The 27,382-nt window shown below is 34.7% G+C and overlaps 1 protein-coding gene across 1 annotated transcript in view; it reads left to right on the top strand.

Moving 5' to 3' along the window:
• LeuRS (Leucyl-tRNA synthetase) overlaps positions 1-27,382 on the top strand; it is a 248,471-nt gene that overhangs the window by 137,889 nt on the left and 83,200 nt on the right. Inside the window, exons 14-18 of the mRNA XM_090379080.1 lie at positions 7,481-7,566; positions 9,420-9,568; positions 14,806-14,944; positions 25,007-25,277; positions 26,035-26,098. Coding sequence (XP_090235206.1) covers positions 7,481-7,566; positions 9,420-9,568; positions 14,806-14,944; positions 25,007-25,277; positions 26,035-26,098 — 709 coding nt within the window. The remainder of the gene's footprint in view (positions 1-7,480; positions 7,567-9,419; positions 9,569-14,805; positions 14,945-25,006; positions 25,278-26,034; positions 26,099-27,382) is intronic.

Below are 27,382 nucleotides of genomic sequence, written 5' to 3'. Positions count from 1 at the left end.
ATAACTTCATCTTCACCTGGGGCTTTTTGATTCTTCATTTTCTTCAATGCATGTTCTACCTCATGAGGAACGATATTGGGTATGTGTTGCTAATTTGTGATTCATCTGCTATTTATAAGTACGCCATCACAATACTTCAGATTTATTATCATTTGTCTCTCTGTATTACTGCTCCTGATTGCTGATTTAAGTCCTTGTTTTCCCTTAATGCTTGTTCTACTTTTAAATTGTATAGTAATTGAATGGTAGTGTATTATCTTATCAGTTATCGTGTGTTTTATCTTGTCAGTTATTGTGTGTATTATACAAATTGCATGGAAAAGTTTTGTGAAACTCAAGCAGTTACTCTTAACATCTCTAACGATCGTGTTTGGCAGAAGGCCTTCTAAACAAGATCCCATCTAATGAATGGACTGCCGACCTTTTTTTTTTTTTTTGCAATTATGTATCCATCCAGCTTTTTCTCTAACTGCTCATTGCAGGTGGTGGTAGCCAACTATCATTTTTCTAATTTCTCCCCTAATTGCTGGTGTTCTCCAAGGTTCAGTTCTTTCTCCTGCACTTTTCTTCTTATATATTAATGACCTTCAATGGACTGGAAATGCAGGGGTGCCTCCATAGCCAGGTGGGCAGGAGCAGCAGTGCGTAGCACACACTTCTTGATTAGACCAGGGTTCGAACCCGTGCCCACCAAATACAGAGGATGCGGAAAGGTCAGGGAATGACCACCGCATATCCTCGGAGCAATATGGCCTTAGTTGCTAATGCTCCTAAAAAAAACAAATAACAAACAAACACTTGCGCCAATAAAACTCAATCAATCAACAAACAAACAAACAAACTACTATGCCCATTATCAATAACACTCAGATTTCTAGACAAGGCCGCGTATCTATTTTGGATTTCCTTTACTTCTAAGTACATCTCAAATATTGCTTCCTCTGCATTTGAAAACTTAATTTTATTTTATGCTCTTGGTGTTGCCTTTATTCTAAACAACTACTCATCTTGTACAAATCTGAAATCTGCTGTACCATTAATACCATAACATCAATATGATGGAATATTGTTTTTTGAATCTAGGCTGCTGTTCTCAAAACCTCTTACACGCTTCAAGACTATTCAAAAGATAGCAGACCTGACTTTCTTACAAAGCCTCTTCTCTCTGTGTCTCATAGACCAGTGTTCTCCCCAGGATCTATTGAATGGGTGCACCACCTGGTGAATTTAACTGACTGCCCGGCTAAAATTTAAACAATCCTTGCGGTACTGTATGGTACTGCTCACTGATCTCGATCAGTATTAATTCGAACATACTATGCGGTCAAGGTGACAGGAGCATATAATGTTAAATTATGCAATTAAGTTTTGCTCTGGATCGCTTAAGTAACATTTATAAATAACAGAAAATTTTATAATATTGCGAAAGTATTCACTTCCCCACCCGGTACTTCATAATGCCACCCAGCTGGCAAAATGTTCTGCGGAGAACACTGTAGACATTCAGTTTCTGCTGTCTGCCTTTTCTGTTAATACTTCCATTGGCATTCCCCCTGCTCTTAGGACACTTTATCATTTATCCCCTCTGCTTCCATCCTCTGGAACAACCTTCCTTCATGTATTTCCAGAAAATTGCAATCTACAGAAATTTAAATCAAATGTCAATATGTACCTTCTGTTTTCTCGCTTTTAACTCATGCACAGTACTGTGTGCTATAATTTCTAACACCCTTCTTGTTTGGAGTTCTCATAAAAAATAGGTAAAAGTATATTACGTAAAAATAAATAATTCATGATTTTTCACAGTGTATAAATCCTCAATTAAGCTCATCATATCTGCCTCAAAAATATCCTTTAACCTTTATATCACATGATTGACATCATGGAAGAAATAGTGCATGTCTGTTTTCTTTTATTATCTTCATGAATTAAATAACCCTGATAATAACTGATTGAAATTATTCAGTTGGAGACAGCTTATCACAAATCGTTTTCCTGTAATCGAAGTTTGCTATATATAAACATTTTTGGCAGAACTCTTTTCTGCCTGAGCACAACATAACCTTAAAATAAATCAATTGCCATCCCTCCAGCTTCTGCATTGCTCTCAGATTAACTCTTTAATCAGTGAGCTGAATGTGTTTGCCCAGAGTAGTAACTTTTTTTTGCTTGTGGTTGACTTAGCATTGTTTCCTGTGGAATGTAAATTTTATAAAAATAAACTTTGTGCATGAATGTTTTTAAATATGAATTTGTTCTGATTTCAATGTTGTTGTCCAACAGAATTAAACTGAGAAAAATCAAATCACAATTTTTAAAAAAATAATAAAAAATAAAAAAAGTCTTTGTTACTTTCTTTTTTGTTACTCACTACATCTATTTGTTTATTACTTAATTCAGTCAACCTCTAGATCTGAATTCTAGATAATTTCTTCCTCATTTTGTGCATCCATTTGTGAAAACTGTATCTGTTATTCACCTAAAAAACACATGAAACATATAAACACAAGTAAAATATGAAAAACTTAAGTTATTTTGTGTTCTTGTTGTTTTTTATATGCTGAAAACTGCAAAAAATTTAAATTATTATAATTGTATCATTTAAGTAAAATTAAATGCAACAAGGCATCATATCTTTGCGTATAATAATCTATATAATATTGGTGTAAACACACCATAGAAAACTCTTAAACAAAAACTACGTTAGTAGTTCGAAAGGCATCATTTTATCTGTATCTCATATTGTGCTCTACCTTCACAACGAGTTGCCATGTATTTCACTACCTCAAATAAGTAACACTTCACTAAAAGAGAAGACTATTGTTACTTATTCTCAGTGGGCACCACCACCACCCAGACAGCACCATTTCAAGGCTTGTTTGTATATGTGTGGGATAATAATTCTACTATCCACTTGTCCCTATTAGACTTAGAAAAGCAAAAAGTTGAGGGAAAGTTATAGTAGGAGTTAAAGAAGAAAAGAAATGGTGTAGAAGAATGAACAGGACAGTAACTCCTTCAACTCATACCACTCAGAAACTCATAAATTCTTCGAATAGGCAAAATACTTCCCCAGTAGAGAAGACTTGTTACCTATTCTCGGAAACTCCGTGAATATCAGGTTCCCCCTGGTGACCGTTTCAAGGCTTGTTTGTATATGTGTGGGATAATAACTCTACTATCCACTTGTCCCTATTAAACTTAGAAAAGCAAAAAGTAGGGGGAAAGTTATATATATTAGGAGTGGAAGAAGAAAAGAAACGGTGTAGAAGAATGAAAGGGGCAGTAATTCCTTCAACTCACACCACTCAAAAACTTATAAATACCTCAAATAGGCTACGCTTCCCCAGTAGAGAAGACTTGCTACCTATTCTCGGAAACTCCATGAATATCAGGCTCTCCCTGGTGACTGTTTCAAGGCTAGTTGGCCGCTCATCGGTGGGTGGGCAGGTACCCTGGTACTGCAGACATGACAATCCAGTTGTGAAGATAATCCCACAATATGAGAGATGCCAGAAGGTGTACATGATAATATTCAAGTAAAATTAAATGCAACAAGGCATCATATCTCTAAGAGTATACTAATCTATATAATATTGGTGTAAGCACACCATAGAAAACTCTTAAACAAAAAACTACGTTAGTAGTTTGAGGGACATCATTTTATCTGTCTCATATTGTGCTCTTCCTTCACAACGAGTTGCCATGTATTGCACTACCTCGAATAAGTAATGCTTCAAAAAAAGAGAAGACTATTGTTACTTATTCTCAGTGGGCACCACCACCCAGATGGCACCGTTTCAAGGCTTGTTGGCCTTTCATCGGTGGGTGGGCAGGTACTCTGGTATTGCAGACATGACAATCCAGTTGTGAAGATAATCCCACAATTTGAGAGATTTCAGAAGTTGTATGTGATGATATTTAAGTAAAATTAAGTGAAAGGCCAACATGCCTTGAAACGGTGCCGTCTGGGTGGTGGTGCCCACTGAGAATAAGTAACAATAGTCTTCTCTTTTAGTGAAGCTTTACTTATTCGAGGTAGTGCAGTGCATTGCAACTCATTGTGAAGGAAGAGCACAGTATGAGATACAGATAATATGATGCCCTTCAAATTACTAATGTAGTTTTTTTGTTTAAGAGTTTCTATGGTATTTTTGCATCAATATTATATAGATTATTCTACTCTCAAAGATATGATGCCTTGTTGCATTTAATTTTACTTAAATATTATCACGTACACCTTCTGGCATCTCTCATATTGTGGGATTATCTTCACAACTGGATTGTGAAGAGGCCAACTAGCCTTGAAACAGTCACCAGGGGGAGCCTGATATTCATGGAGTTTCCGAGAATAGGTAGCAACTGTCTTCTCTACTGGGAAAGTGTTGTCTATTTGAGGAATTTATAAGTTTTTGAGTGGTGTCAGTTGAAGGAGTTACTGTCCCTTTCATTCTTCTACACCGTTACTTTTCTTCTTCTACACCGTTATTTTTCTTCTTCCACTCTTACTATAACTTTCCCTCTACTCTTTCCTTTTCTAAGTCTAATAGGGACAAGTGAATAGTAGAGTTATTATCCCACACATATACAAACAAGCCTTGAAACAGTGTCATATGGGTGGTGGTGGTGCCCGCTGAGAATAAGTAACAATAGTCTTCTCTTTTAGTGAAGTGTTACTTATTCGAGGTAGTGCAATACATGGCGACTCGTTGTGAAGGAAGAGCACAATGTGAGATACAGATAAAATCATGCCCTTCAAACTACTAACGTAGTTTTTTGTTTAAGAGTTTTCTATGGTGTGTTTACACCAATATTATGTAATTGTATCAGTATGAATTTCAGTATTCCTCCAGACTGATTCACTTTCAACGTCCATCATTATGTAATTATTTATTAAATAATGATAAAAAAAACTGTTCCCATGGTAAATTTCCAGAAAGTAAGTTTTGATTTCCATAATTTTTTATCTGCTTCACTTAAGATTTGGATCTATTTTGTTAGGGTTTTTTTTTTTTTTAATAACAAGATTGTTGTGTCTAATGATATTTTTGACCTTCTCCCAAAAAACTAATTGATGAAGTCAATGTGCCACATATCATCACTTATGGGTTTTTTTTTCTCTACAGCTGCTAGATGGTTAATTGCAAACATAGATAAGGACAGCGAGTTAGTATTAGTATTAATAGTGGAAAATAATGCAAGAAAGCAAGCTTTATACAGTATCAAGCAAAAAAAAAAAAAAAATCCCATTTCATCTATCCATCCCATCCAATAGTTTATCTAGTTCTTTGAATTCATTCAAACTATCCCCTTCCACAATAGTGGATGTGTTTGTTCCAGCAATCAACCATCCTTCCTCAATTTGAATTTATGCCCCTCATGTGCATAGTCTGAGCAAGAGGAAGAATCCCAGCATTAATTTTGCTCAAGCCTTAAACACCTCAAGCAAATTACCTTGCAGGTGCCTATTCTCCAGATGCTGCACTTTGAAGAACTGAAACCTTTCTTGGTAAGAGCACTCCTTTGTCCCCTCCTCACTAATCTTGTTGCCCTTCTCTGTACATCTTCTAGCAGTTCTATATTCTTCTTAAAATGAAGCCTCCAGACTTGTATACAGTACTCAAGGTATAGCCTCACCATTGCCTTGTACAATGGGATAATCACCTCCTTATACCTGTTGGAAAAATTCCTGTATATCATTGACAAAACCCCAAAACCTGTCTGCACTGCCAAGAGAACTTCATATCAGACTGCATTTATCCGAGGTTCTTTTCATTTTCTACTATCCTGAGTGTAGTTGATATGTTACTCTGGGATTATTGATACCCATATGCACTACCTTGCATTTGTTAATGTTAAACTTCAATTGCCATTTCTCAGCCTATCTGCCTAATTTTTCTAGACCTTGTTGTTGCAGCATAGCTTCATTACTGTCATTAATCACCCTGCCAGCCTTTGTATCATCTGCAAACTTAGACATTAATAACTTTCCTGTAATTGACACACTGGTCCAATTTGTACAGCAGTATGAAAGCTTTTCTGAAATCCACGTATATGATATGAAAATTATTTTTTGCACTTAATTCCTTTGTCACTGCATCATAGTACCCAATCAAATTGGTCAGACAAGATCTCCCCTCAACAAACTCATGCTGTGACTGAAGTATAACTGCACTCTTGTCTAGATGGTCCTGCATTACTTCTTTAACCAGTAAGTCCATTATTTCCCTGGAACAAAAGTTAAGTTAACAGGTCTATAATTATTCAATAAGCCTTTGATCCTCTTTGTGAATTGGAGATACATTTGCACATTTCTTGCCACAGTGACTTCCCCTGAGTCCGAAGGATAATCTCTGCAAAGTTTCAAGAGAATCTATATAATAATGGACGTGTAGTTGAAATTACCTTGAAACATATATGTACATCTTTTCTGCACCCAGATGCTTAAAAATGTATATATATAGACTGCCAATTAAAAAGCACTGGGATCTATTACTTGTTTTTAGATTTAGAAAATTTTTTGCCTGTACTTTTTTGTATGTTTGAATTGCATATTATTGTTTAGATTTTATGATTTCTAAATTGAAATTTTGCCCAATCAGCTACTTTTTTCTCAATGGGAAAAAATTCTCCATCTATAAATGGTGCTGGAGTATTTTTAAAATGAACATAAATCTATTTTATTTTAATTTTTAAAAAAATAATAATAAAATATGCATATAATGGTTGTGTGTGATGTTCACTCTTCAGTAAATGTATTTAGCTAAATGATATCAGTTATGTTGCTTCTCCTCATACTTCTGCTGTATTTGTTTTTTTTGCTTTTTCTTCAAATAAAATTGCTTCACGTTCATTCAGAAATACATCAGTGAAGTTTTTAGACAAAACATAGGCCAGGGAACAACTTCCCCATTAACAAAAAAGTAGTTAATTAGGAAAAATTAATTTAGAGATCATAAAATCTGAATGATAATATTTAATTTTTTTAAAATTTTTCTAGACCTTGTTATAGCAGCATAGCTTCATTACTGTCATTAACCACCCTGCCAGCCTTTGTATAATCTGCAAACTTAGGCATTAAGCCTGATATACCCCCATCAGTATCATTAATAAATGATGCAATTTTAGCATCAAATTAAAAAATTTCAGCCCAAATATGAAGAAAGAGGTCCAGACAAAAATTTTAGCTTAAACCTAAAAATAAGTGAGATAAACTCACTCCTTTTTAATTGAAATACTCTGTATGTACATACTAGTGATAGGGGTAAATTGAGAATGATTACTTATCCTGATTTTTGGCAGAATTGAATTCTGATTTTGTTAAATTCATATCTGTATAAACATATGATGAAATACTGTGAGAGCTGGGTATATAATTTCATCTTGTGCATTATTTTTGTCTTTAATAACCATTTAGTTCTTGTGTGCAAAAGAGGAAGCTTAAAATCCTGATATCCCTCTCTCTTTTCATTCATTTCAGAATGAAGCATGTTTATATATGGAACCAGAAAAACAAGTAATATCACGATCTGGAGATGAATGTGTTGTTGCACTCTGCGATCAATGGTAAGTGTAATGTGGTTTTTTTTTTTTTTTTTGTTTTTTTTTTTTTTTGCAAAGGAAGGGGTAAAAGAATTTTTAGGTGTTAACTGAAGAACAAAGTTCATTTTAAATATTAAATTTCAGAATAATAGTATTTTTAATGAATGGTGCCAGATTTTTTCAGAGTATTCAATGTTGTTAACATATTTTTATAGTGGAATATTCTGACTAACAAATGGTGTGGGAGGGTTAAATTTCCTTCACTTATACAAGAACCATTTGATTTCCTTGGGTCCTTTGCCAAATCCGTTTTATAATCTGCCTTAGCCTTCTCAGATATCTTAACCTGATTACAAACTACTACCATAAATTCCATATTTAACAGTCTCTAGATAATTATCTAGAGACTGTTAAAGTTGAGAGAAATTAGAATGTTAAGAGAAGCTGCTTATAATGTTTTTAGATTATGATCTATAAATATCATAAGCAGCTTCTCTTCAAATATCAAGTTTGTCAATTCTTTAGTCATCTGTTTCCTTTTTCACCTTGTATTACATTTTTTAAAATGCACAAAATATGTATCTTTAATTATGTTCTGAAACATTTCACATTTAGCACATATATCCCTTAGAAATTTCACCTGCTCCTACTTGAAGTTAACTGAAATTATATCTCAGGCCATTATAATTTCCTTTGATATTTTCCATTTGTACTCCAGTTAATCATTTAATTTGCAGAATGGACTTACTTTAATTTTAATTCTTGTCACTGAGGTCTGCTGGTACTCTCTTTTTAATATAATCTCCTTCGAAGTATATACACTTGTGCCATCATTGAACCCACTCATAGAAGCATTTCTGGAAGCCATTTCTTGATAACTCTTTGAGATTGGTTGTGCATCTATGCCACTTGGAAATTGCAGTTATATTCGAAAACCTCTAAACCTCTATTTCTGATTCAGTGACTGTAGCACTCATACCATATTGAGTAAAACAGAAAATTAGAAGAGGTTGATATATAAAGGGTTTTCCAATAGTAACGCTCGATGTTTGGCAACAGCGCATGACGAAGTCGACAGTCACACAGGTGGTATCTTTGGTAGCCGTATTCAGTTAGTCTCTGCATTTTATTATGGAGTGTTACACGACTGAGCAACGAGTCGAAATTGTAAAAAATTATTATCAAAACCAATGTTCTATTCGTCAAACGTTTCGTGCACTCCGTGCAGTTTATGGTGTCGACGAACGTCCTTCAGAATCCACAATTCGCCGTTTAATAAACAAATTCGAAGCAACTGGGTCTGTGGCAGTGGATGGAATCGATCTAACAAACATTTGGTTTCAGCAAGACGGTGCTAAAGGCCATCATTAGGCGTGTTATTGCTGAAATTGAGCCACTTTTATGCGATAACGTCATCACCAATTGGGTATCCAGGATTAACCAAACCAGACAAAGCCGCGGCGGACATTTATCTGATATAATTTTTAAAACATAATGTTAACACATATACTTCATAATAAAAATAAAAATAGATCACTATCACTCTCACAATTTGTTTTATTGTGTTACAAAAATCGAGCGTTACTATTGGAAAGCCCTGTATATGTTTTTGTTTAAGTTTATTAGTATAAAGTGTTTGGGTTTTAAAAAAATTGTATAAATCCTTTTGCTAATTATATTCAGTGTGAAACATTTGTATTTTATTTAGTGTAGCTGTGTGATTTAGTTATGCCCTTCATAATTGTATCAGAAGTTTTGGTCATTATCATGATAAGCATAGTAATTCAGTTGGTAATAAATTAACACAATTTGCTTTGCTCCCTCCTCTTAATTAATATTTTATTTATTTTTTATTTGATTATTATTTTTCTCTTAAGGTTTCTTAATTATGGAGAACCTGTTTGGAAATCACAAGCTCTAAACGCATTGGAACAAATGGAAACACATTCTGATGAAGTGAGAAAAAATTTTCGTGCTACTTTAGATTGGCTTCATGAACATGCTTGTTCCAGGTCATATGGTTTAGGTGAATATGTTATTAAAATAATTCTTATGAAATTTAAAATATCATGTACTATTCTACCAAGATATAATACACCTTGTTAAGAAATCATCCTTGAAATCAGAGAAATTCTGTTATTACAGCAAAATCTGCAGAGTTGTATTTTTCTTTCATATAATTGTCCAAATATGATGTTGTAAGGAATTAATGAGTTTTGATAGTTCTGTAGTCCAACAGAGCAATATGGCCTTAGTTGCTAATGCTCCTAAAAACCAAATAACAAACAAACAAACATCTGTAGTCCAGTTCTTGTGTGTATCAGCTAATTTTATGTGCAAATGTGTATCTAGCATAATTAATTTTTAGTGATAGTTATCTTGTTTACTCCCATCTTTAGATGCTTCTATAGATACTGAGCTGAATTCCTCTCAAAGCTTTGCAGAATACGTTTATTGCCACATTGACCTTCATATTGTGATTCTAGTTCTGGACACATAACAGCTTCTTAGAATATTTGATATCGCAAAATGTTCTGGCCAAGCGTCACCAGTGATCAACTTTATATATATATATATATATATATGTTTTCTGCAGCAGCATGTTCGAGAGGCAACCAGAGAGAGTAATACTCTTGATCTGATTATCAGCAGTGATTATTCATACATTAAGAATCTGCAGATAGAGGAACCACTAGGTGGCAGTGATCACAGTGTACTGATGGGGGATTTACTTAAAGATTTAATTACCATCAGGGGTAAAGGAAAGGGTTTTTGCTTCCGTAAAGGTGAGTACGGTGGTCTCAGAAAGTTTTTAAATTCTGTACAGTGGGATCAACTGACGATGTTATCAACAATAAATTCTAAGTGGGAAGCATTCAAGGAATTAATCGTGGATGCTACTAAAAGTTTCATACCTATTAAGAAATATCGTTCAAGGTTTAGGCCTAAATGGTTATCAAATGAACTAATGAGACTCGTAACAGAGAAGAAAAATGCATGGAATGCATATAAATTATCAAGTGACTCAGAATATAAGCTAGTCTGTAATCAGGTTACAAAGGAGGTTAGGCAGGCGAAGGCAGATTACGATAAATCCTTGCCAAAAGATGCTAAGAAAAACAGCAAGGATTTCTTTACTTATATAACCTCTAAAAGGAAGGGGATGAATCTGATTGGTCCACTTGACATCAATGGTTCGACTGTTGATGATCCTGCTCAGATAGCAAACAAACTGAATGAGTATTTTGCATCTACATTCACACATGAGGAATTATTAAGGTTTGAAAATGGCAGGAGGTTATCAAATTGTAGCAGGATACTTAATAAATTTTGTAATAACTGAGAGCAAAGTGGAGGAGAAATTGTTGAAGTTAAACATAAGAAAAGCACCTGGTGTGGATGGGATCTATCCAGTTATATTAAAGGAGGCGGCAAAGCAACTAAGCAAACCCTTAGCCATAATTATGAGAGCATCCTTGGACTCAGGGGAGATTCCCACGGACTGGAGATGTGCAAATGTATCCCCAATTCACAAAGGGGGATCGAAGGGTGACACGAGTAATTACAGCCAGTTAGTTTAACTTCTGTTCCGGGTAAAATAATGGAGTCACTGGTTAAAAATGCATTGCAGGATCATCTAGACAAGACTGCAGCAATAATTCAGACACAGCATGGGTTTGTTAAGGGAAAGTCTTGTCTGACAAATTTGATAGGATATTATGATGTGGTTACAAAGGAACTGGATGCAAAAAATAATTTTGATATCATATATTTGGATTTCAGGAAAGCTTTTGACACTGTTGCGCATGGAAGACTATTGTACAAATTGTAGCAGAATGGTATTAAGGTTAAGTTGCTACAATGGATAAAAGGATGGTTAAGTGGGAGAAGACAGAGGGTGGTAATCAATGGGTGCTGCTCTTCGTGGACTAATGTTATTAGTGGAGTCCCACAGGGTTCGGTGTTGGGTCCACTGTTGTTTTGTATATTTATCAATGATATTGATGAAGGTATATCAGGCTTAATGTCGAAGTTTGCAGATGATACAAAGGTTGGCAGGGTTGTTAATGACAGCAATGGCAGTGTGCTACTGCAACAAGATTTAGATAATTTGGGCAGATGGGCGAAGAAGTGGCAACTGAAGTTTAACCTTGACAAATGCAAAGTACTGCATATGGGTAGAAGTAACCCCAGAGAAACGTACCAACTGTGTTGTACTACACTTAAGGTGGTAGAAAATGAAAAATACCTGGGAGTGATTGTGCAGTCAGATATGAAGTTTTCTGAGCAATGCAGACAGGCTGCCAGGGCAGAAGTCACAGGGTTTTGTCAATGATATATAGGAATTTTGCTATCAGCGAAAAGGAGGTGATTGTCCCTCTGTATAAGGCAATGGTCAGGCCATGCCTTGAGTACTGTGTACAGGTCTGGAGGCCTCATTTTAGGAAGGATGTAGATTTGCTTGAGCGTGTACAGAGAAGCGCAACAAGATTGGTGAGGGTAATGAAGGGATCCTCTTACCAAGAGAGGCTTAAGTTCTGCAAATTGCAGTGGCTGGAGACTAGGCACCTGCGCGGTGATCTGATTGAGGTATATAAGGCCTTGAATTGGTTGAGCATGCTGAATTCTGATGGGATCCTTCCACTTGTTCAGATTACAAACCTAAGGGGGCATAAATTCAAATTAAGAACGGACAGATGTAGAATAGATGTGCGGAAATTTGCCTTTAGCCAGCGGGTGGTTAACTGCTGGAACAAACTTCCATCTGTCGTAGAAGTTGATAGGTTGAATAAATTTAAGGAGGAACTGGACAGACATTTGGAGGGAATGGTGTGATTTTTTTTTTTTTTTGGCTGATTCTGCATAAACTCATACACTTGCTTTCTTGCATCACATGCCACTACTACTACTACTGTATATGTATGATAGGCTGCATTCTGAAAACTTTTGACTGTCCTGCCCTGTTTCAGGACAAGGCAATCATATTGCTGTATGATAGATATTTATTTAAAAAATTATTTATTTCTACCCAGTAAAGTATGGGCAGTGCCTCAGTACAGCCAAGCTAGATGGGTTTACATAAATACAGCCTTAGTTGCTAATGTGCCAATAAAATCCAAACCAAACCATAAATACAATGATAAGGCTTTAACAAAGAAATAAAAGAGAATAAAATTGTCACAAGCTGAATGAAACTAGAGATAACAAATTTGCAAAAGTTGACAGGAGGACAAGGTATCTGTAAAAAATATATATATATAATATTAAACAGTTGTCTTATTCTGAAATTGAATTTATGAAAGTAACCTAGTTAATCAGTTAAAACTTTCTTATTATCTACAACAATGGTCCTGTTTCACCTGTTCTCATCTTCAATAGCACTAACTTATAAATAAGTAACTATTTCTTTCCTTGCATTAAACTTCACGTTTAACGAAGTTTAATTTCTCGGTATGAACATATCACAAGTACCACTTTTGCATCCAGAGAAACGTTATTTTTTTCTTTTGCTTCTTGAATTATTTTTTTGTTTACTTTGTACAAACTAAAAATGTCCTACTGTTAAATTATTTCCACATGTGGGATAATATACTCAAATCTGAAGTCTTAAAAATTCAGAAGAGAGAAGTCAGGTTTGTGAGTAACTGACCCCTCTGTTAAACTTTCTCTACTCCTTATCATGTAAAGGCACCTTTGGCTGCCACAATAGCTATGATCACAGTTCTTCCGGACCTTTTCTATGTGATGTGGAAGAACTGCAGACCTTGTGACTAACACAATGGTTATACCTGTCATCCCACCTTGATGAAAATGAACTTTCTTTATTGGCTTTTCTTCACACAGTGAAGAAACCAAGTTAACCAGTTTTGAATTTTTGAATGAAAGTTGCATGTATTCTCCCATAAACAGGAATACATGCAATTTACACACAATAAACTTATGTCACAACTGTGGAAATGTGTTATATGCAAAGTTGACACATTAATTTAATTATTCTATACCTCAAGAAATTTTTAACCCTTTGTTTGAATTTTCAGGTGCAAAATTCAAATTACTCACAAAAACTGAGTGAGTTTTTGTGAGTAATTTGGATTTTGTACATAAATGCTTTTTTAAATGTTAAAATTTTTTTTCCCTATTTTTACTTTCTAGCAGAATAGTAAATCAAAAATACATTTTAAGAAATTTTTTAAAACTAAAAATATAAACTTATTGTCATTTTTTTGATGTGTTAATATCCTCCTCACTTATATATATTGTTTTATTCAGTTTCATCAACTTCTGGATCTAAATTCCAGAGAATTTCTTCAATTTCAACTTGTGCAAGTCCACATTGTCTTGGAAGACTAGCCCCTGCCTTACTGATTTTTGAAACTATTGTAAATACAAAAACTGCTACTATTACTAAAATGCAATTAATTAGATGGCAGCATCCCCCATAGGGTTTCAAGACAATCTGTTTATTTACAGGTGTAACTTGTTGATATTACATTGAAATGTCCAAAAATGTTTGTGCACGATTTAATCCTTCAACTACTACTTTCAAGTATCTTTCAAGGTACTATAAAGCAAATTCTCTTATCTCAAACTGGCATATACCTTTCCTATATTTCTATTCATTCATCCATCATTAATTGATATGAGAAGTTTTCTAAAATGCATATGTGTTCATTCCTATATTTTAGTGTGTCTGGCTTTCAAAACGTTCAGTTGCAAATTTCTTCAGTGAACGTTCCTCATTTAAAAATTCCAGTTTTCTAGACCTATCTGGTATGATGTTCAATTCAAAAGTACTATTTCATTATAATAATAACTATGGATAAATTTATAAAAGATTGTTTAAATCTATTAGCAAATTATTGGCAACTAAATATTAGGCATATTTTGTTCTGCTATTCTAATGTCGATTGCAGTTTCATGTATAAAACACTTCAGATATTTTGAGTAACTACTTTCCTCAATACCTGAAGCATTTGACACCTTTTTTTTTTTTTTTTTTTTCAATTTAAGCGTAGTGAAAATGACTTTTAAAGATTGATCTTACGTACCCCATGCACTGCTGGTAAGGTATCTGAATATGCATTTTTATTGTTTTAATGTTACCAGTTTGTTCTTTCATAAAATACAGATTGACTTTTGAAACATAATTTTACCTAATTGCTTTGGAAGACTCAAAACTTATTAAATTTACTTTCTTTTATTTAACTGATCTAATTATTATTTTTTTTTATTATTGATGTATGCATAACATTGGAATTTCAGGTTCTAAACTACCTTGGGATAAGGAATGGCTAATAGAATCTCTCTCTGATTCCACAATATACATGGCTTATTATACTGTGGCTCATCTACTGCATGGTGGTAGCTTAGATGGGAAAGGACAGTCCCCATTAAATATAAAGTAAGAACTTCACTGACAGTAATATTTATTTATTTGAGCAGCTAAATATAACAATAAAAGCTTCAATATAAGTCAGCATAAATTATGTCTATCAAAGTTGGCTTGAATTTTTTACAGGATGAAGAACCTAAAATATATCACTGGGGAAAGCCCTGTATCTCTGCCTTAGACCACTTAACTACAATCCTAAGCTAAAAATCCCTGTAAGAAATTCAAACCCATGCCTTCTAAAACACCTGACAAGCAAACAAAATCTTAAAGGTATATTATCATAAAAGCAGTGTACTGGTGAAAAATTGAGATGTAAAGGTCAAAAATAATTTATAATTAATCTTGCTTTAAAATAAATAGCACCTGTAACTAAGTAAAACATATCAAATAAAATTAAAATAAATATCATCTTCAATTTCAATTCCTTGTCCTAAAGATTAATACATGTAAATGTGGTAGTCCAGTGCCTCCTTTAAGATGGTCTTGGTATCCTCTAGGATAGAGCATACAGACATAGTTCATTGGGAATTCCAACCCACTTTCTGTTGAAGATGACCTTGTGGAACCGATTCCAAGGGGTGTCAGTCAACAGCAGGAAGCAGGCTACCTATATTTGTCCTAAATAAGAAGACATGTCAGAAAAGGGACTTTGATATCAGACCAACCCTTTACTCGCTCCCTATCTTCCTCATCAGGAGGACACCTTATTTCCTTGTCCTCCATACTTCCCACGTTTTGCATCTCCTTTTAAACTATCCCCCTTTTTCTTTTTTTTTTAACTTGGTCTGTTGGGAAACTCAGGCATCCCTGGTGGAGACTAGCCAGAGATCAGTGGACTGCCTGGCTCATCTCCCTGTGGTGACAGGCAATGTGGAATCCCACCAGAGGTCCTGCAGCCAAGTAGCCAGAAGAACCACACACTACACACTTCTGGCATTTATAGAGTTCTGTTACCTCACAAGAGTACTGACGGCACAGTTGTGGGAAACCACCGGTGGTGTCTTACCCGCCAACACCATGCCACTGTGCATGTGCGTGCATGCACATGATATGTCCTCTCTGTTTGTCAGCCTTTATACATATTGCATGAAAAATATGTTCAAAAGGCAAATTGACTATTTTTTTTATGTGGGTAGAAAAGAAGTTTTAAAGAATGGTGCTCTTTCAAATCACATTTATCATTTTTAATGAACTATAAAAATATTACTAAGGAGAGAAAAAAAAAAACTGCCAGCTCAACCCTCTTCTCACTCCTTGTACATCTTGTTTCATGATCTGGAGTTGCTAGTTGTTTTATTCTTTAGTGTAAACCTCATGCAATGTAAGCTATAAATAAACAGATGTTACTAGTTTATTTCTTCAAGGACTCATACTGCTGCCTCACTGTTCTAGAAAGAACTCGCTTTTGGTCGTTTAAAAGTTTTGGTAATAGGAAATTGGATCTTCAGTAAATATACGAGAAGGCATATATTAATTTCATTAATAGTAGTAAGTAACATTAAATATGTCAATTTTGTTAATTATTACCTCTGCAGTGTGGTTGCAAGGAGCCTGAAAGGTTCCACACAAAAGGAATCTTTGTGGAAAAATTACTGATTCATGGTTATTGACTGAAAACTTTCTCTGCCTTCCTAACTATAAAGACAGTTTTACTAGAGTTTTCAAAGAGAAATTTTAGAGTTTTCAGAGAGTAACTGCATTGAAGCACTTGTCAAGTTGTGACTGTGTTGCAACTATTTTTGTTTCATTAGCACACTGAACCTCACTGGTATTTTTCAAAAAATAATAATAAATATATATATATTTATTATTATTATTATTATTATTATTATTATTATAAAAAACAAGAGCTATGATTCTGGATGAGTTCTCAATGAGTACGTCACCCATTTCTCATATCAGATTCATGGTCATTTGTGTGCATGCACCAAGATATTAAATAACCTTGAATGTTTTAGAAATTTCCACTAACCTTACTTCATGTTACTTCTATCCTGTGACCAAGCAGTCTGCCGAAAAACCCTGGTCTGCTTTAAGAAGGAAGTTGTTCAAAATTGGTTTAAATTATTTTGACTAATTTATGATTTTAACTTTTATACACTGCAATCTTTTTAACGATTTTATTATTAGACATAATGTCTTCTGGCACTCAGAGTTGTATGTTGGTGGTCAGGTTGGGAGATCTTGACTGTCGATCGCAAATACGTCAAACCATTCATAATTATGTCTTTGAAGGAAGGAGGCCATTGAGTAATAATTTTACATCCGATTGAATTCAGGTGTGTGTCGTGGTGAAGTTATTCTACAAAAAAGCATGTTTTTTTAATTCATTGCCACTTGTTTATCATACGCACAATGGGTCATATCATTGTTAAATGAGTTGTGCTTGGTGCGTTTATTGAGAATTTCTCAGTTTTTAAATTTTATTGCAACCTCAATGTTACTTGCAATTATTTAAATATTTTCAATAATAAATTAAAAGTGCTAAAAAATATCTTCAGATGTTTTAATTCACTTCTTACTACTATTAATGAAATTAATATAGTGCCTTAGCATATATATACTGAAGATTAAATTTCCTATTACCAAAAACGAGTTCTTTCTAGAACAGTGAGGCAGCAGTATCTGAGTCCTTGAAGAAATAAACTAGTAACATTTGTTTATTTATAGCTTACATTACATGAGGCTTACACTAAAGTATAAAACAACTAGCAACTCCAGATCATGAAACAAGATGTGAGAAGAGGGAGACTTATTTGCATAATCATGTGACTTAGCAATCTTGTAATGATTGCTAACGAATGTCCAATTAAATTACCCTTCAGTGATAATCAACGTACAGTAATATACATTTTGTGAAAATATGCAAAAAATTTATAAATTCACCAAAATAGCAATGAAATTATTGATTTAGTTCTCTGTATAACATGCCTGTAGATATTCTAATGCATTTTGTAAAGCTTTTTTAAAAAAAGCAGAACTTGTATCTACTGTATTTGTCTAGAGTTAACTCTGCTGCACTCATCAAGTAGCTTCACTTAATTCTTCAGTGTTATGTTACTTAGATGTTGGTCTTGACTGGTGCAGTGATAAGCAAAAAGTAGTATGTAAACAACATTTTGTACATTAATAAAAATATTTTTTATTTGATTTATAATCCATCAATTTTAATTGTCTCCATAGAAGGAAGTTTTAAAGAAACAAATCAGTATCTTCAGCTGTTTTAATACATTTCTTACTATTATGAAATTAATAAATGAAAATGAAGACTATCTTGATACTTTTCAGGTCATAACAGAAAGGAGGAGATATCCACTCCTATCCACTTGTTTGGCATTGTTTCATCTAATTAAATTATGCTGTGCTTATAAAATGGACTATTTAATTCTCCCCTCACCTCTATTGAAAGAAAACTCAAATTTGTTACTGAAGTAGAGTCACATCCCATAGAATTCAAAAGTATTCAATGGCATTGTAAAACCAGCATTTCTATAAAGAAATGAAGTCCTAAAACTCTCTCAACATGGATTGCATATCAAACTATAATTCTATGCTCCACATGTGGTTTTCTTCATCAAGTCAGGTTGTAGATCAGTAAAAAAAAAAATTTTAACTCTCTTCAATTCAATTTTCCAATCAACTGTAATTCACAATGCTTGCCTTCAAAGGGATATACAGGAACTCCCTGACTTACGTAAGTGTTGTGTTCCGTGTAACACTACGTAAGTTGGAATTTCCCCTATGCTTATGCAGCACTTGCAACTGTGCTCGCTGAATTGATTGAATCAAAAAAAGAAATGTTCAACGAACACCGTAAATAGAATTATTTATTGTATTTATTCAATTTTTTATCTCATGCGCAGGAAAAATTACAAAAGCGTGCAATTTAAAAATTTTTCAAAATTATGAAGAAGAGACAGGCATAACATCAGTAAGTTTTTCCTCTCGAGCATCATTGCCAGAATCTGTCTTCAGCTGATAAGTACGCCGCTGCAGAGGTTGAAGGCTGTGGAGATTTAGAAGGGGTCAACTGCTCAACCTTACGAAAGGACATATTAATGGATGACTGAATGGTGGCTTTTTTCTTTTCATCGTAGATTTCTTTGTAGCTAGCAAGCATATCATTCACCCCTCTGTTAACTTTTAAGAATCGTTTGCTGTCAGGATCCATCTTCTCAAATCTCGCCATTGCCAATGCAATTTCACAAAATGCAATTGCCATCTCTCTGGTGATGAAGCATCTCGGCTCCTTATTTGGTTCATCTTGAGCTTCGTCAGCATTTTCTTCTTTCATTATTGCTGCCTGCAAGTCAATAAGTTCTTTGTTAGATAATTCCTTCTCTTCTTCCTCTATTAACTCCTCCACATCTTTGGCATCAACCTCCAACTGAAGTAGCTCTGCAACTTTTACAATCTTATCTGTAACCTCTTCATATGATTCGTCTTTTTCAAATCCTTCAATGCCTTTTACATACCATGGGCATATTTTCTTCCATGTGCCATTTAAACAACTTTTAGTAATTTCCGCCCAGACCTTATTAATGTTTAAGATGCCGTGGTAAATATTGTAAAATTTCAGTCTCTTAACATACAATTTAAAATGCCTGAGCAAATGTTGCGCATAAATAGTATGCTTTTAAATTCGAAATAACACCCTGATCCATAGGTTGGATGAGTGGAGTTGTGTTTGCCGGTAGAAATATGACTTTCACGTTCGAATTGAAATCATCTAGTGCGTAGGATGTCCAGGAGCATTATCTAATAGAAGCAAAACCTTGAAAGGAACGTCATTGTCTTTACAATATTTTTCAACCTCGGGAATGAAGCAGCATTTAAACCAATCCTCAAAGAGAGATATTGTTATCCATGCTCTTTGGATCGATTGGAAATGCACGGGTAGGGTGGCTTTATTGATGCCCTTAAATGCACAAGGATTTCCAGATTGGTACACAAGCAGTGGTTTTAATCTGTAATCTCCCGCTGCATTAGCCCCAAGCAAAAGCATGACCCCCTATCTTTTGATGCCTTGAAACCTGGCATTGTATTTTCCTCTTTGGCAATGTATGTTCAATCCGGCATTTTTTCCCAATACAGTCTTGTCAACGTTAAAAATTTGCTGCATTGAATAGCTGCCTTCATCAATAATTTTTTCCAACATGTCACAAAATTTTCTGTAGCTGCAAAATCTTCAGTTGTGGAAACCAGCGCAATGCTTGAACCTATTAAACCACCCATTGCTTGCCACGAACTTGGGTTGGGGTTCACCATAGTTATCCTTAAATGTCTTTATAAATACTTGTTTCTTTTGCTTGAATAGTCATTAGAATCAGGGGCACTCGCTTTCGAATCTGATTTTCCATCCATATTATTAATAACTGTTCCATCTTCGATATAGCACTGTTTTGTGATCCCTGTTGATCATTGATCCTTTGACAAGTTCTTTTATACGTGCACTGCCCTTTAAAATAGTATTCACTGTTGAAGCAGCTAGACCTAATTCCTTTGCAATAGATGACAAATTTTGTCCTGCTTCATACTTCTTAATGATTTTCATCTTCATTTCTAAATCAATTTTGTTTTGTTTCGTGGCACTAACGCCACTTGCACTTTCCCTTCATCATTGTAATACCTAAATAGGAATGAAGAGAAGTTTCTGAAAATTTGTTTTTTTATATGATTGAAGATTTCAGTGAAGGGGAAGGAACTAATTTCACCATAACATAAAAACCCACACAATTGCAGCTATTGGTATTATGGCAAATGCAATAAGATCGAATTTACTACCTGTTTATAATTAGATGCACTAACAGAAAAGCCCAATAAACCGGACAGTGCAGATTGTTTTTATTGCTTTTTTGGTCGTGACCTCCAGAAACGTGCTTTAGAAAAATATCACAAAGGCATTCAAAATTGATTCTTATAACGGGAACATATGATAAAGATGAAAACGTAGTGCAATTTCCATTATAAATGTGACCTTTTAGAGAGATAAATAGCTTAGTAATATAGCAAAATTTCCAACTTCTAAGGACTTGGAACGAATTACAAAAAAAAAAAAAAAACAGTGTGTTATTGGGTTCACATTACGATATTTTCACGATACCTCTATTTATTCCTACGGAATGCAAAATACGTTTCCACGAATTTTTTAAGTTTGCACCAGCCAGCAAAAACTTGCATAAAGTCGAATTTCCGTAAATCGAATACTATGTAAGTCAGGGAGTTCCTGTAAATGTACTTTGAACTGATACTGTAATTAATGAGAAAATGACTGAAGTACTGGCTAACTGGGAATGCTGCAAAGCATTTCCAATTTATGATAAGGAAAATTTTTGAAAAATCTGTCTGTTTATTGCCTCTAAAGTGGTTTAGTCTGTGGATAATTTACATCTGTGTGTTAATTTTTTTTTAGCTATTCACACTGGCAAAATTTTCTTAGGTTTACAGCTGCAAACTACAGTCATTCAGTGTTATAAGTAAAATACATATCAAAACAGACACTGGAAAAGAACATTTCTTGCATATCAAAATATATACACTTTATACATCCTCCTGGCCATCAGTGTTACAGAAAAAGGAACACTTGGTCATAATTTCTAATTAAATGAAGTTTACTGAAAGTTTTTTATAGAACTTCTCTTTAGGAACTGCCTTTTTTCTAACACAGAATTGCTTTTATCTGCACACTACTCAGTAGCACCATTCAGAAATGTTGTTTTCAGTTTAGTTTTGTTTTCCCTATAAGTTCTGGTTTGTGTATTGTTTATATGCATATTGTGTCCATGTGATTGATTTTAGTTTATATTGTACGTAGTTCAACCATCTTTATAAAATTCCTCAAAAAGATCAATGACTCAGCTAGTGCTAATAATGGGAAGAAAGTGAAAAGCTATTGGGAAAAACTTGTAATTAAAAATTAAATTGGGCATTCTAAAAGAATGGATTCAGGAGCACATTAGATTTAAATTACATCTAGCAGTTTTGACTGATCTGAAAATTAACAGTATTGCAAGCTGTTATTGTAACTTACATAAATACCGGTATACATATAAGTTTCCGTAATTTTTAAAGTAAATTTTCTTGAACATATATTGTATTTTTGTGTATGCCTTAAAATTGGCCAGGAAAACTACTCATGCCAACCAGTTAAAATTATTTACATTATTTGCTATGGATAAATCTCCTCCACTTAGCACTCTTTTTTTAGAGTTCTAAACAGAGGATACTGGTGCAATATGAATTAAGATGTGCCAAAAAAAAAACAACAACAAAAGTATACTTATATATTTATGGATACTTGTAATTATAATATTGTATATATAATATAATAATAATATAATATTGTATATATACTTGTATATTTAGGAGTATACTTGTAAAGCATCCATCTCCACAAAATTGGCACAATGCAGGCATTGTGAGGTATTAGAACCTATAGTACTTAGTACTGTGCATGGGTTGCAGGTTGAGAAGATCAAAGAAGATATTTGTTGACATTAGACTTCAAAATTACTTGAATTGGAATTTTTAGGAAATACATATGAAGGAAAGTTGTTCCAGATAACAGGAAGTTGAATGAATAAATGAGGAAGAAGAAAAGTTGGTTCTGTGAGTTTGAAGTTGGAGAATAAAAGGATGTTGACTGGTTTCGGCATGTATTCAGACTGCTCTGAAAGAAGGTAGGGATTAATATAAGCCAATTCAGAAGAACAGTGCCCGTGAAAGTATCTATAGAAAAGGCATGCAGCAGAAACAGAACATCTATAAGACAGAGTGGAGAGACTCTGTTAGGGATGAGTCATTAATTGGCCTGAAAGAGGTTTTGGGGGCACCGCCACAGATGTGGGAACAATATTCCATGATAGGGTGGGTTTGCAATTTGTACAGAGTGAACAGCTGTTTGGAAGGAAAGTAATGTCAAGAGTGAAAGAGAAAACCAAGTTTTTTAGATGCAGAGGAAGCAATATTTGTAATGTGCTTGTGTCAAGAGAGATTAGAAGTCAGGGTAATCCCCAAAACAGATATATCATTTTGCCTAGAAATCAGAGTGGCACCAAAGATAAGCAAAGGAGCAGAAGAATCGTTTTTGCCAGATATAAGACAAGACTGAGTTTTAGAAGGATTGAAATCAACTACGTTGTCTTTGCCCCATTGGAGATCGGCATTTAATGAATTGGTAGCGGATATTCGAGAAGTTGAAGCCGATTGAGTAGGGCGACGTTTCTCAAAGTGGAATGCAATGTGCTATTATCAGCAAAACTATAGATATGATTTCCGGCCAATGGAAGAAGGTCATTAATATGCAAGAGGAAAGGTGTGGGGAAAAGAACTTGAACCTTGGGGGACACCAGCATTAGTGGAGAAATTAGAAGACAGAGCCATCTACCATCACCCTCAGAGAGCAGTCAGAGAGAAAACTGGATAACCAATTGCAAAAAACAGTTGGCAAACCATAAGATGGAAGCTTGTTTAGAAGACTTTTATGCCAAACACCATCAAAAGCCTTTGAGATGTCAAGAGCAACTGCTTGTATTTCACCAAACTTTTCCATTGAATTTGTCCATAAATGGGTAATAGAATCGATCTGCCAACCCGCACTGGACCAGCGTGGCAGATTATGGTCTATTTTTCCCTCAGCATGAATTGTTAAGGAGGCTTCCATCCTGCAGTGGGTTGATAATGGCTCCACTTTACTTTTTATAAGCCAGAATATCACCAGTAGATAGACACTGACAGAATCCATACTAACGATCGTTGATAAGACAGAAGGTTTCTAGGTAGTTTAAGAGTTGGTGGTTAATTGATTTCTCCATTACTTTAGAAAGAGTAGAAGTAATTGCAATTGATGATAATTGGATGGGAGTGATGTGTCACCCTTTTTTAGGAACTCACAGGATATGAGCAAATTTCCAAGCAGAAGGAAAAACACCTTTGGAATAAGAAAGTGAAAAAAGGCAGCAAAGAACAGCAGTAAGTTTGGCAACATAGGTTTTGAGAACAAGTGGAGAAATACCATCAGGACTGGAGCTTTCTTAGCATCAAGATTCGTCAAAATCCTTCTCACATCCTTTTGACGGAAGACCATAGGAGCCATTGAATGGAGCATGGTGGGAGTTGTTTTACCAAGATCATTAATACATGAGTTGGAAGAGAAATGGGTTGCTAGCAGGTTGGCTTTATCCTTGGCTGAAGTAACAATAGAACCACCTGGTTTTGACAGAGGTGGGAGCAGAGATGGGCAAAAGTTGCAGCCAATAGCTTTGGCAAGAGACCAGAATGTTCAGCTACCATTAGGGCAAGAAGCAAGTTTTCTATTCTTAGCCTGTTCAAAATCTAGTTTAGACTGATTAATAACTGCTTTACAATTGTTGCGAGCTTTGGTGGTTAATTGATTTCTCCATTACTTTAGAAAGAGTAGAAGTAATTGCAATGGGAGTGATTTATCACCTTTTTAGGAACTGGCTGGATATGAGCAAATTTCCAAGCAGAAGGAAAAACACCTTTGGAATAAGAAAGTGAAAAAGGCGGCAAAGAAGAGGAGTAAGTTCAGGAGTGCAGGTTTTGAGAACAAGTGCGTAAATACCATCAGGGTCTGCTCATCTAATGCAACTGTTTGCTGAAACAGCTATTGGGATATGTAATAATAATTGTCAATTCCCTGTTGAAAGGATTGCTAATTCCTTTCTATTAACATTGTTGGCCTACCAGATTTCCAGTGGCATACAATGCCAGTGCTTGATATTAATCTTTTTCAAAACTCTATGCACCATTTCACAGCCTGTACTTGCTTCAGATGATATCTGTGATGTTCCTTCAAATCTCTTGGTATTTTCGTTTTACACTTCACTGATGGCTGAATCTACTTCACTGATGTTAAGAGGAGAGTGGCTAAGTACTTTCAGGAGTATTTAAACACCATACAATAATATAAAATCTTGCAATAAGTATAACACAATTAGGTTTTCTCAATTTTTGCTATTAACATTATTAACTGAAGTTGAGGGGAAAAAAAGTATTTTGTTATGTCATCTAAAGAAGTTGTTTATTATTATATATATTTTTTTTTTTTAGACCAGAACAGATGACTTTGGAAGTATGGAACTATATATTTTTTAAAGATGCATGTTTTCCTCAAACTACAATTCCTAAAGAAGCTTTAGACAAGCTTAAATGGGAATTTGAATATTGGTATCCTGTTGATTTGAGATGCTCAGGCAAGGACTTAGTACCAAATCACTTGACGTACTTCCTTTATAACCACTGTGCTATTTGGCCTGATGAACCCAACAAGTGGCCCAGAGGTGTAAGAGCTAATGGTCACATTATGCTGAACTCTGAAAAGGTATATTTTAATTTTAATATCTCTTTTTAAATGGTAACATTGGATGTTAAATTGTTCAAGATTGTTTACCATTCTTTGAATTTTTTTTTCTAAAATTCTTCTCTCTCTCTCTTAGTTCGTTAGAAGTTTAGATCCCTCCATTCTGATTTCTTTAATTATTTGGTAATTAGTATTTTGTTTGTAGTTCTCCAGTTACTGTTATAGTCCTATTGATAACCATATTTTTATGTTAAGATAGGTTTCCTAGGCGCCTCCGTAGGTGGGAAGGAGCAGCAGTGCGTAGTACACGCTTCTTGATTAGACCGGGGTTCGAGCCCATCACCACCAAATACGGAGGATGCAGAAAGGTCAGGGAATGACCACCACATATTCCTGGAGCAGTATGGCCTTAGTTGCTAATGCTCCTAAAAACCAAATAACAATAACAACAATAGGTTTCCTCGTTATCACTACATACTTTCTGAATGGGCTTAATAGCCAGGCCTCTGATTCAGGTGATCACAAATAATACTGTTTATTGTGCGACTTCAGAAGAATAACTTAAATTGATATTAAATTAGACCTTAAGTGGGGAGGAGAATAAAAAAAAAATACACAAATTAAAGACAGTGCCCCCTCCCCCCAAATAAAATAGCTTTTTCCAAAAAATTTTACTTTCTTTGTTAACAGTCAACATTGAATATAATGGGGATGAGATGAGTTTTTATAAATACTACTAGTATTCACGTGTTGAATTATTATTTATTTTTTTTTTAAGATGTCAAAGTCAACTGGAAATTTCCTAACATTATCAGAAGCAGTGGAAAAGTTTTCTGCAGATGGTAATTTTGTTTTTACTCTTCTTAATAAATATGAGTATCATGTTATAGTGTTTTTCTACTATAAATTCAGTTCATAATTCTGTAATCACAAACTGAGCAATATCTCTCTCTCTCTCTCTCTCTCTCTCTCTCTCTCTCTCTCTCTCTCTCTCTCTCTCTCTCTCTCTCTCTCTCTCTCTCTCTCTCTCTCTGTGTGTGTGTGTGTGTGTGTGTGTGTGTGTGTGTGTGTGTGTGTGTGTGTGTGTGTGTGTGTGTGTGTGTGTGTGTGTGTGTGTGTGTGTGTGTCCAAGTATGTAAAAAGCAAATAGGATAGTTAATTTATATCTATTTTATAATATTATTACTAATATATAATATTAATCCGTCACAGATCCGATTAATGCCATTTTTTGATGGCATTAATTCTGATTAATTAATGCCATCAAAATTTGGCATTAATGGCAAAAATGGCAGTAATGTGTGTATATATATATATATATTACAGGAAGTTGCCATGAATCATCACTTTTCTGTTTTTGGTGGTTTTAAGGCTTAAGGCAAGAGTGTTTTGTCACAGTGTAATGTAATGGAGACCCTTTTCTGACCTACATGCCAAAAATAAGTTTTGTGTATAACGATGCTTATGGTTTCACAGTTAGATCTGTCTTTAAATAATACCATTTTTATAATATACATTTTATGAATGGCCATATGTTGGTTGGTATAGGTATATTTTCCTGTGTGCCATTGGTTCATCATTGCCACTTGTGACTAATTTCTGTTAGAATACAAGGAAGAAAAAAGTGAATCAGGCCGGCCCTTTGTGCACTGGGTGTTTTTTTTTTTTTTTTTTTTTTTGTAGTTGTTGGCGCATCGGCTTCTGTGGCCATAGTGCACCTCCCAAGGTTTTTGCAGTACTTTGATCCAAGCCCAAGGCGGGATTCAAACCCGCTACCTTTGGGTTGCCAGGCAGGCACTTTACCCACCTGGCTAGCCCGGTCGGCGCACTGGGTGTAAGAAGGTCTTAGACAATCCAGCTGATGTTGCAGATGAATCAAATAGGTACTTTGCATCTGTCTTTACTGAAGAAATGCCCTTCATGCTGAGAAGAAGCTGTGCAAGTGAGGCTGAATCATTATGAAATTAGTGATTTTGAAATTACAAATGACTGTTTATTATCAAAACTTTTGAGCATAAAGGCAAGCAGTGCTCCTGGAGTTGATGGCATATACCCAGTAATTTTGGGAGAGGCTACCAGAGAGTGTATTGAACCATTGAAGTTAATTATGAGGGCATCTTTGGACC

The sequence above is a fragment of the Mastigoproctus giganteus genome, chromosome 8 (assembly GCF_048544385.1).
Source record: "Mastigoproctus giganteus isolate SK-2022 chromosome 8, ASM4854438v1, whole genome shotgun sequence".
Taxonomy (NCBI): domain Eukaryota; kingdom Metazoa; phylum Arthropoda; class Arachnida; order Uropygi; family Thelyphonidae; genus Mastigoproctus; species Mastigoproctus giganteus.
The sequence above is the reverse complement of the archived record's forward strand: the minus strand, read 5'-3'. Positions and strand labels throughout refer to the sequence as shown.